This window comes from Cornus florida, unplaced genomic scaffold (genome assembly GCF_030987335.1).
Source record: "Cornus florida cultivar Cherokee Brave unplaced genomic scaffold, ASM3098733v1 CherokeeBrave_3.0.0_Hap2_Chr03, whole genome shotgun sequence".
In the NCBI taxonomy this organism is placed as follows: domain Eukaryota; kingdom Viridiplantae; phylum Streptophyta; class Magnoliopsida; order Cornales; family Cornaceae; genus Cornus; species Cornus florida.
In genome coordinates, this window is record NW_026775573.1 from 5,056,788 (window position 1) to 5,067,801 (window position 11,014).

General features: G+C 37.1%; 2 protein-coding genes across 2 annotated transcripts; one reads left to right on the forward strand and one right to left on the reverse strand.

Annotated features, from left to right (window-relative positions):
- The first annotated feature begins 273 nt into the window (after positions 1-273).
- Positions 274-1,710, forward strand: LOC132299151 (GATA transcription factor 4-like). The gene is made up of 2 exons (XM_059795625.1): positions 274-820; positions 949-1,710. Exons 1-2 carry the CDS (start codon positions 596-598, stop codon positions 1,534-1,536), a joined length of 813 nt encoding a protein of 270 aa, XP_059651608.1. The 5' UTR covers positions 274-595; the 3' UTR covers positions 1,537-1,710.
- Positions 1,711-3,102: 1,392 nt separating this feature from the next.
- Positions 3,103-9,749, reverse strand: LOC132299152 (RGS1-HXK1-interacting protein 1). Its single transcript, XM_059795626.1, has 9 exons — positions 9,433-9,749; positions 8,698-8,764; positions 8,499-8,576; positions 8,143-8,195; positions 6,890-6,973; positions 5,841-5,893; positions 5,688-5,752; positions 5,556-5,614; positions 3,103-3,638 (listed from the first exon to the last, which is right to left on the reverse strand). Exons 1-9 carry the CDS (start codon positions 9,679-9,681, stop codon positions 3,549-3,551), a joined length of 798 nt encoding a protein of 265 aa, XP_059651609.1. The 5' UTR covers positions 9,682-9,749; the 3' UTR covers positions 3,103-3,548.
- Between the last annotated feature and the right edge of the window lie 1,265 nt (positions 9,750-11,014).

Sequence of the window (11,014 nt, forward strand, 5' to 3'; positions counted from 1 at the left end):
TGATATAGCAAAAATCTATTTACATTTAGAGTATTTTTGTGCAAATATTATTATTCCAGCCAATATCCAGTATTGAATTGGATTTTAGTGTATGAACTCAAGCGATTAAACTAATGACATTTGCAAAAAAGGCACACTGAAATTGAGAAGAAAATCCAAAAAATAAAATAAGGGGTCACTATAAGTTACAGTTGGCACAAAGCAACCATGCACTCTTGCCTATCCAATACCCACATATTAAAATAAATAATCCAATTGAGGAGAGAGAAAGTGAGAGTGTGTGAGAGAGAGAGAGAGAGCTGAGCCCTCACATTGCATGGTCACTGCCCCCACGTTCCTTTGCCCCCCAACCCAAACCCACCCCTGACATCAATGTACTAACTCATCCCTATATCAAACCCCCTCCCTCTCCCCTGATTCCCTCTCTCTCTCTCTCTCTAACCACACCACTGTAGGGAGAGTGCTTGAGAGAGAAACATACTCCCTCCATACGCCAAATAAATACCCTACCTTTATCACTCTCTCTCTATATATTTATACACACTTTCTCTCACTATATCTATATATCTATATCTATATCTATATCTCACTGGAGATGGACGTCTACGGTAGTGTCTCCGCACCGGACTTCTTTCGCATTGACGACCTTCTTGATTTCTCCAACGACGAACTCTTCTCCTCCACCACCGCCGCCGCCGCCGACTCTGACCTCCACCACCTCCCTTCGCCAGAAAACAAAACCACCGCCTCCGCCGCTCATTTCCATAACCCTAATCCCATCCACCACTCCACTGATTTCACAGACGACCTCTGCGTCCCCGTAAGCACATATTTCTAGCTTACCTCTTACAATATACTATATATGTATGGAAAATTGTGTGAATTTTTTTTATTGTTTGTGAAATTTTTGCCTGATTTTGTTTTTTTTTTTCGGTGATTTTTTGTTAGAATGATGATATAGCTGAGCTCGAATGGCTTTCAAACTTCGTTGACGACTCGTTCACGGATTTTCCGAAGAACGAGCTTGCCGTAATTGGAAGTTTCCGACCAGACACGTCGTCTCACGGCCGGTCACGGAGCAAGAGGTCCAGGGCGGCTTCGGCTAAGAAAAGCTGGACTTCCTCTCTGGAATCCGAGACTCCAATTGTCGGGAAACCAAAGACGAATACTACTAACAGTAACGGTGCGAAGAAAAGAGAGAGCTCATCAAGTGCGTCGGCGCATACCGGGGACAGAGACAGATCTTCGTCGTCGTCGACGTCGCAGTCAGTGGCGCGTAGGTGCACGCACTGCCAATCTGAGAAGACTCCGCAATGGCGAACCGGACCGTTGGGGCCAAAGACGCTCTGCAATGCGTGCGGCGTTCGGTACAAGTCCGGCCGGCTCGTTCCGGAGTACCGTCCGGCTGCGAGCCCGACCTTCGTGTTGACTCAGCACTCGAACTCTCACAGGAAGGTCATCGAGCTCCGGCGACAGAAAGAACTCCGTGAACAACAAGAGGAACAGTTCTACCACCGTGATTTCGAAGTCTGCTGACGTCATAAAACACGTGTCGTGATCATAACGTTTGTCATTGTATCATTGTGACGCAACCTCCGAGTCTTTTTTTTCGTTTTCCAGTACTGTTAAGCTTATCCGAAAATTTCTCTCTCGAATTTTCTTCTCTTGAATTTTCTCGGAAAAAAAAATCATTTAAGTTTCTTTTCTCTTCGTTTAAAAGTTTCAACTACCGGATTTGAGGAGAGAGAGTGAGTAACTTTTTGTGTGATCAGGGTGGCTTTTCCACGTGATAAGTTGCAGATGAGGCTGAACGAATATTCTCACTCTATATAAAACTCTCAATCTCTCTCCCTTTCTCTCTCTATATCTATATCTATATCTATATAGGAGTATAATATGGAGAGAGAAGGGGGTGATCACATGCCAGTGTAAAGAAAGGAGCAGAGGATTAAATAGAGGATAGGGAGTGAAGTGTGAACTGAGCGGTGAGAGTATGGTATTTGTATTGGGGAGAGTGCATGAACAATGATGGTCAAAGAAAGATTTGTTCCGTTTGATAGGGCAGTGTATGTAAGTTCAGATCAGATAGGGCAGTGTAAGATCAGACGGTGATTGCTACTAATTTCTTGGGGCCCACCCGCCTCTGGTGATGGCAGAACCCCAAATGCCTGCTGTGGGTCAGCCAACTACTTGACTCAATTGGTACACTTATTGAGGTTGCACCAGGGTGAAATTCACCGTTTTAAACGGTAAAATTTTAGGATAAATGGTAAATTTTCAAAAATAAATTTAACAACGAAATTTTAAAATAAATATAGTGGAATTACATTTATAGGAATAAATAAATAAAATTTGTGTGCTGAAGTGAATTTTGATTCTTCAGCTACCAAATACCTGCAGTAGCCACTTTTTAACTCCACCATCAAAACAATTACCTACTATATCTTGTGTTTCTCTCTGTCATTCTTTTGAAGCTAAATAAATACCGTAATAGTTTGAATAAAATGAAGTGAAGTCTAGAAAGACTTTGGCTCTCCATTTTATTCGAATCTTTCACTCTCCCTCACCACCATTCTCGGTGTCTCCGTGAACAAAATTTTTTTTTTTTTTTTTTGGGTCATCATTGTTCCTAATTACAGTGTTGAATCTACATTATATACAACCTTACAAGATTATTATAACCATCCAAAATCATATGATATAAGACTTTTATTAATTGCACCATATGAATGGAAGTTCATAACAAAAGGCAAGTCGATTTGAGTCAGAAAAGCATGACCAAACCATTCAGTAATTGAAACCTGACAAATAATCCTAGAGCCAAATAAACGAGATCAGATTGAGAGTAATGATTTAAATATAAGAAATTAATTCGACCTTCTAGAGTAGGTGGTCTCGGGTTCTGGTCTTGTTTCAACAAAAATACTCATATTAAAATTGTAGCCATCAAACCATAGCGATTTCGGAGATCCCATGATTCGTATATTCATCAATGGTAGACCAAATTTCACAACTACAGAGCCAAGGGGCAGTATCCGAGGCTCAATTTCGTCGGCAGACTTCAACAAACCATAATTGGACGACGTAGCAGACTGGTGATGGTTATCTAATAAGAATCAAAGCTAGAGAATTTAGCATTGCTAAAACTTATACCCAACGAAATGTGGCTTTAAAATCACTATGGAAACCGTACACTTGACACCCATCAAAATTTTGAAATTATAGGACTATAATCCAAGTCATGGACTCATCGCCTTCTCAACCTTGACATGTATCAGGATTCAGGTACTCAAAACATCTTGCACTAAGAAATATTATGTATACTTGCGAAAACAAAAGGGAGGCTGGGAAAAATACGCGTCTTCCTTCACAACATTTTGAGCCATATGTAGCAAGGATCACATTTATTTTGAATGAACAAAAGAAGTCATCTCTAACCAGATCCAATGACTGCAACCATAGAGCTCCAGTCCACTTTAACAAGACAGTGCACATTGGCAAACTTCCAGATGGAATCTGTTGCTGAGAGTGTGCTGACAGGTGAATTTTCAGACTGAGATTCCGTAATTACTGATCTTTGTAACCTCCTTGTTTAAAGCATTCCTCTCTCGCTTTGCCTCCCAAGCAAGCTTGGAAACCTAACAGAAAAACCCACCATAAGCAATTTTGTTCTCATATGTGTGTGTTTGTGTGTGTGCTGTGTACATGACAACTATGTACATATATAAATAACAAAGACAACGGGGTCAAATTTTTTATTGTTCAGGGGGCACCATTACACAAGCATATGAACTCCGATCCATCCAATGCATGGTAAAAGCTGGAATGTAAAGTATAAGATTTATTTTCACCCACACAAGCTGCTAATTTACTTCTAATGAAGCAAAGAAACAGACAAATACGTTAAATTAAGGACATTCTCTATTTAAGACCTTAGCTCCTATTAGAATATTGTAAGATAATTATTGGATTATTCAGAAACTCCTGAATGGAAGCCTATTCCTCCTCTTTGTTTTCAAACATGCAAAACTCTTTTACCCAATAATAAACTGTTGAATTTTCCAACTTTTTCTCTAATATGGTTTTCTGATCCATGCACTTGATCCAAATTATTCTGGTAAAATACTTATATGACATAAAATTTGTCACCACAACTACAATGGAAGACAAACTCCTAGAGCTGATTACCGGCACTCTTCCAACCTGTCTGCAGCTCATATGCAGGAAGAAGGCTAATAAATAGCAGATTTGACTGAATGTAGCTGCCCATCATTGCATTCTTAAAAGAACTACTCTGTTACTACCATAAAAAGAAACCCCTAGACCCAAGCAAAATAAATTGAATTAAGAACGGGATTCTTGACCATATATTTCGAGGCCAGAGAGTAACTTTGCCTCTTTCAAGACACATGGGTATCCATCCTACTATGCTATCTACATAAAATATATATATATACACTCTTATAGAAAGACCATATAAATGGTATCTACAGTTTTCCAGAATTAAGGGGGAGAGACTTTTTTTCTACAGTCAGGAAAGCAAAATAATACAAAATAAATAAATCTTTATAACTTACAGAGGGGGAAAAAAGGCAAACAAAAATATACATATATATATGAAAATAAAAATAAAAAATAAAAAATAAAAATAAAAAAAAGAGAGAGAAAAAAGAGTAAAGACTGAAGATGCTGATTTAAAGTAGATACATGCAGCACTCTCCATTAAGAACATGCAAAAACTGATTGAAAACCCTTGCTGGCATATACAGTGGGTACAAATAACATAGAATTCATGAATTGGTATCATTTTATCTACCTACGTAGACTTCAATATTGAACCAATCATAGGGTTATTATTAGTGGTGAACTCAATCAAGTCTTTTAGAAGAAAGAAACATACAGCAAACCAAAAATATCTTTCAACTTTACCATAACACAAATTTGAGGGTAATAACAAAATAAATGGAACAAAAGAGAAGAAAAGGCTCTATCAACAACATTGTATAGAGAGAGACCAGGCTTTACAAGTATGGATGGGAATAGTGAAATTGAAAAAGTGTTGTCAACACAAATGGACAGAATAAACAGGATAAGGCATTTTAAATTATGTAATATGAATGGTCTTATCCCATACTGTGTCTGCAAAAGAATCCAACCTGGGTGACTGAAAGTTCATGGCACCTTCTGATTATCATGAAGACAAAAAAGGGCTTCAAAGTAAAGGAGGCAAAAATATAGGAAGTTTCAGAAAACAGAGAAAATACATAAACCAATGCTTTGTCTATCCATAAAAGTCATTGTTAATTGTGTATCAGCCATTCCCAGGTGGTGGAAAAAATATTTCCAACCAAACTATGACCAACCCAAATCTGAGAAAAGAAATTGAACCATGGCAGAAGCAACAAGCCCAAAGTTTCTTTACAATGTATATGTGTGTGAGTGGGTGGGTGGGACGGGGTGTAAACTAGAAAATTGGGGTGTAAACTAGAAAATTTTATGTATAACAAAATTAACGACATTGAAGAAAATTCCACACTCAACACCAGTGAACTTACTTGTGATCGGAATCGGGATGCTTCTCTACTAGGAAGTTCTCCCATGACATCTTTCAAGCCTGATGTGATGTAAACAATTAGAGATCAAACCTTGCTCAATTTGATTAATTTAGAAAGAGAGTATTTGCATACCATCTGCTTGTCTTTCAATCTTATAAGCTGAGCGAATAACACCTTGGATCTGACTCCCTGCTTGTCTGCATGGAATGAAAAATTGAACATGAAAACTAGCCCCTTGAAAAAATTTGAACAATAAAATTCACTTCATCTATAATAAGTATTAACCTGAGTTTGGTCCTTCCTCTTTTCATTTCCTCTTCTGCTTGCAATGCTCTCTTCTGAAACAATTATCATATATCACGTGTTTAAAGCAGGATCAAGCATTAGTCTACAGTTAGTATATTATACTAATAGGTGTCAGGCAGTGTACACTATACAGACATATTGAAATGAGTTTGCCAGTAAACTGAATTTTTTATATTCCTTAAAAACTTCCTGTCCAAGTATATTAATTCTTGTTTTCCTTTTCCTCATTTGTTGACAGGACAGAAACTTTGATTAATAGATTTTTTAGCCAACCACCACCACCACCCTCCCTGGACGAAGAAAGAGAGAGAGAGAAGGAAACTATTAACTTTTTTTCCTGCTGATCTGCTTAAATTCCGCCATCAACTATCAATAAGCGTATGGAAATTGTTGGCCAGCGAATATATAATTAAAGGGCGGGCATGGAAAGTGGACTACTAACTATTTATTTTTCTTCTTTTTATGAGTAAAATTTCATTAAAAATAGCTAAATTCTGCCTGGTAACATGGACCCACAATTATTTGTCCAATGGTTTCTCTGAAGTTTCAGTTCTTCCTTCACTTAATTATTTAGTATGCTATCAGGTCGGAAACACTTCATAGTTTTCCCTTGCATTCATAATAGAGTGAGAGGACAGATTAGACATCCCTCTATGACATGTTTACAATTACAAGTTCTGGATCCATTCAGTCATCAGAAGGCCAATTTTTTGAGCTTTCAAGTAATTCCTTGTAAGGTAGTTGCTAATGAGTGCTTCTTAAAGGAAAAATATAATTAAGACGACACGATCACCTCAAAATTCCCTTGCACTTGCCAAAGTTAATGTCTCGCTACTCACAAATGACCCCACCCCGCCAAAAATAGGGGGAAAACATGAATGGAGGGGGTGGATGCGGAAAAGAGAGCTTGGAACCAGTACATCAAAGAACACAAATTCATTCATTTGAGACATGAATATGATACATTTCCTGCAAAAACCTGAAAGAGTCATCATCAATTAAAACTGACAGAAAAGCAAAAAGATCACCTCCAACTTTTCACTTTCAGCCTTCAAAAGATCAATTGATTGCCGTAATCCCTTCACTTTAGTGTCAGCTCTGGAAAGCAAGGACTGTAGCCACAAATGAAATTTAAAATAATTATAGTATTTTAACAGACAAATTGATAATTGGAAGACATTTTTCATGATGGATTCACTTCTCATCTATCAAAAAAAATGATGGATACACTTCTCTCAGTTCAGCATGGTACTCCAGGAGGAATAAATGCAACAGACCCTCAAAAATTCAGTAAATAAATGCAAAAGAAAAGAAAAAGATATTTCATCTTTCAATGGCACTGGAAAAAATTGCAATAGCATTTATCTGATCAGGCAGCATAAAGAGTATGCATAACAACTGAAAATAAAACTGTACTAGTGTAGGGACATGGCATCAAGAATGAGATGGTCAAAAAGAAAAGTTCTAATCTTAGTAGGCAGCATAAAATTTTATTTTATATTTTCTAATCGAGGCTACAAATAGAACTTCAAACCTTATAACCCAAGGAATAGTGAACAAGAAAATTTTGACTAAAGCTCTTTGTATACCAAATGCAGTCTCGATCCTCTTTAAAGTCTGAACACTTATGCACAACTCGGCTTGAATCAGTGAACTAAAAACTAAAAAGGAGGTACCAGAACAGCAATGACTAGACTCCCGCACTATGAAACCATTCGGAAGGACATATTCATATGCACCAACAATCTTAGAAGAAGAAAATCATAATGTGTAATAAATTGAGAGAGAGAGAGAGAGAGAGAGTACGACCACCTCAATGCAAAAAATGAAGGGGGGAAAAAACTCAAATTCCAGCAAATCTTTCTCTCCCATTCTCAAATAATACTAGCCCACAAGTTTTCAAAGCCCAGAAGATCAAACAAATAGAAAATGACTTTCATAATGCCTTAACCCCGCGAATCTGACACCACTTGAGATATAAGTTAAGCACTTTAATATCACAACTCTGACTAAGAAAATAATTTGGTAATTTGGCAATTACAAGTTCTATACTTCTGGCCAATGAACACTTAGTTGCTGGTCAGAAAAACATATATTTCAGGTTTTTTTCCTCGTAGATATGTACGTATGCATATGACATTGCTTGTAAAACAACTTGAATTGATATACAAGACATACCAAAACAAATAAAATACTCAAATTCATTTAATATTTGTGTGTGTGTGTTGGGTGGGGGGGAGTAAATCTTAACCAGCAACTGAGATATGCACTTAATGCTTACCTCTTCACTCACAAAAAGGCGCAAGGTGTTGTAATACAAGAAACGCCTCGGCCCTGCAAATAGTAATCAAATCACAGAAAAAAGACTGGTTAATCAATTTCTAATTAGATACCATTACAACACTTACTTTATAATGGATAGAGCAGCATAAATTGCACTGTAAGATACAAAACTCAACTCATTTATCATTCTATTTTCTTTTCTTGCTGGGGTATTCATGACGTGTTTTTAAACTCAACCAAATGTGATATTTAATGTGTTCATAAACTTAGTCAGGGCCGTTTAACCAAATGGATCAAACTTCAAACACAATCATCAGCTTAAAAATGCTTAATTTACAGAAACTAGAACCATACTCTTCAAAACCAGACATCCTACGCCAGCAGCAGCACTACATGTAAGCACTGGATGGGAAGCAGCAACAATAATGCCCTCTGCACACCCAAAAATAAAAATAAAAACAATATTATGAAAATCAACAGGGAGAGAATAAAAAACTGAAAGAAACCCATGTTGAATGTCAATGTAATGCATAACAACTCGAAATTAACAGACCTTTAATCTTTCCATGCACGATATCCTCGTAAACACCATACTCTGACTTGACATCTTGCAAAGAATCCTACAACCAGATTCGCAATTTAAGAATATAAATATTCATAGTAAAATAACCAATGTGCAAGATAAACTATTGTGCGTTTTGTTTGAAAAATGTGTTGAAGTTAAAATAAATCGAAACAATGAATCCTAAATCTTCCATTGTTTTGACAGAACACAAACCTCCAGCCTACTTAGCCTGTCATAAAATTCACGCTTCATTTTATCATATTTTTCCTGTTTTCGTGGCAACTTTGATCTCTGGTAAAATGTCAAAAAAATATATGCATATAGATATTTTGATTTTAGATAGTTCATTATTTAAAACACCCAAAAACACTATATAATCAGCAATTGAGCTGAACCATATAGATAGTTATTTTCTCTTGTTCTGAGGTAAACAAAACGCGCATTAAAAATAAATAAATATGCATAATTTTCTAAGTTTAAATCTATTTTTTCCTGAAAAGTAATTGCATTCAGATTGGTTCCCGAGTAAAGAGAGAGAAAATCAGATATTTTTTGTTTAATTTCAGGCTTCATCGCTTAATATAAACGCTGTGACCAATAATCCAACCGTTGTGCATATAAAACAGTACCTAAACTTCTTCCTTGTTTGTTTCTCTCTTATTGTCTTTACTTTTATCGGCAACCAAACGGGGAATAAAGCAAATGGGTAGCAAAGAAAATTACAATGGTTTGGTGGAGATGAGCCGATGAAGTGGTTCGAATTTGATCGAGTCGAGATCTGGTGACTGAAATTGCAGAGTCCACGGTTTCTTCGATGACCTTTTGCGCAAACTGTGCCTGTTGAACTGCGTAGTCGATCCACGGAGTCGCCACTTCTAGGGTTCCCAGTTTCTTGTGCAGAGAGTGATCGACGTGTTGTGTTGACGACGATGTGTTTGGTTTCTCTTCTGATGATTCGGCCATTGTCGCCATTTTTCGAGCTCTTCGTCTCAGAAAGCTCTGAACGGTCCTCCCTTTCTGACCAAATTGTATTCTGGGTTCGTTTGGGCCACGAAATGTATTAGAGACGCGGAAAAGGCTATACTGGACGTATCACCCATAATAGGCCTTGGCCCAATGGACATTTTCCAAATTTTAAGAAGCTATGGCTTATTAATTTGCAAGTCAGCCCAATGTAAGCTCAACTTCACCTCCAGCGCGACCAGTCCAATATAAAAAGAGTAATGATGGTTATACCTAAGCCATGCACTGGATTATTGGACAGAATGGACAGAATGATGTGGTACGTAATTTTTTATTAATCGACTTATTCATGTTTATTCTTCATTATTCTTAATTTTAGAAACCTCACTTCCGTCCCCAATTTTTCAGACGAAGTTTCTCTTCCGATTCAATGCGATCTGCAACAACTCTAAATATTTTGACTATCTACAACAAGCATTTGACGATTTGCAGCTTTTGACAATTTGTAGATGTTAAAAACGGGGACATTAAAAACATAAATTTTGGATGAGATTTGGAATAGATTCCGCTAATAATTTTTTGCGGATCTCTAAACGAACTCGTTTCTCTCCTCAAGGAGATGAACGTGGTATATTTACTTTCTCAAATCCGTTTCCAGGTGAATGAGAAATTAGCTCCAAAGTGTAGTGTTTTGATAAGCCTAAACGGGTATGCAAAATGTGTGAAGTGTTTGTCCCATGTGGAAAAAATGTTAAAACCAATTGAACTTTAATAAGCCAAATTTGGGCTTGGGCTTGGGCTTGGGCCTAGTTGTAAAGTCCAATTATGTTTTTTACTAAATGAAATCTTGGATTAGGCCTTTAATTTTTGGCTGGACTTATTTAAATTGGTGGTTGGTTTTTGAATTTAAATTAAAAGTTAGTTTTTTTTCCAAAGGGTTGCATCTATTTCTAAAGGGTTGCATCTATTTTTCAAATAGTTGCATATGTTTTTAAAGGATTGCAACTCAAAACCAACAGACATAAATATTCATGTGAACCGTTGTAACCGATTGGAGTGGATGTGTCTATTAGTGAACAGACACCATGTGAACCATTGCAACCAATAAGAGTTGATGTGTCCAGTGTGAAGAGACACACATATATATGGTTGTGTCAAATGATGAAGAAACACACCTACCCGAAAAAACACCTTGTTGCCTATAAATACCCTCCTTTTGATCATTTGCAAATCATTCATTTTCATTTTCTTCTATCTCCCTCTCTAAACTTGAACCCAACCAAAGCGGGTTTAAACCATAGGTTAAGTGGTCCGAACCACTTAGACCCTAATCCAATTTCAT

What these genes read in the sequence shown, in the direction of transcription:
- LOC132299152 (XM_059795626.1), bottom strand. Translation starts at nt 9,681, where the DNA reads ATGGCGACAATGGCCGAATCATCAGAAGAGAAACCAAACACATCGTCG. An exon ending in AGGATGTCTGGTTTTGAAGA is followed by an intron (nt 8,196 to 8,498) that starts GTATGGTTCTAG and finishes TACTATTTGCAG; the next exon opens with GGCCGAGGCGTTTCTTGTAT. An exon ending in AGAGGAAGGACCAAACTCAG is followed by an intron (nt 5,753 to 5,840) that starts GTTAATACTTAT and finishes CATTCCATGCAG; the next exon opens with ACAAGCAGGGAGTCAGATCC.
- LOC132299151 (XM_059795625.1), top strand. Translation starts at nt 596, where the DNA reads ATGGACGTCTACGGTAGTGTCTCCGCACCGGACTTCTTTCGCATTGAC. An exon ending in CAGACGACCTCTGCGTCCCC is followed by an intron (nt 821 to 948) that starts GTAAGCACATAT and finishes ATTTTTTGTTAG; the next exon opens with AATGATGATATAGCTGAGCT.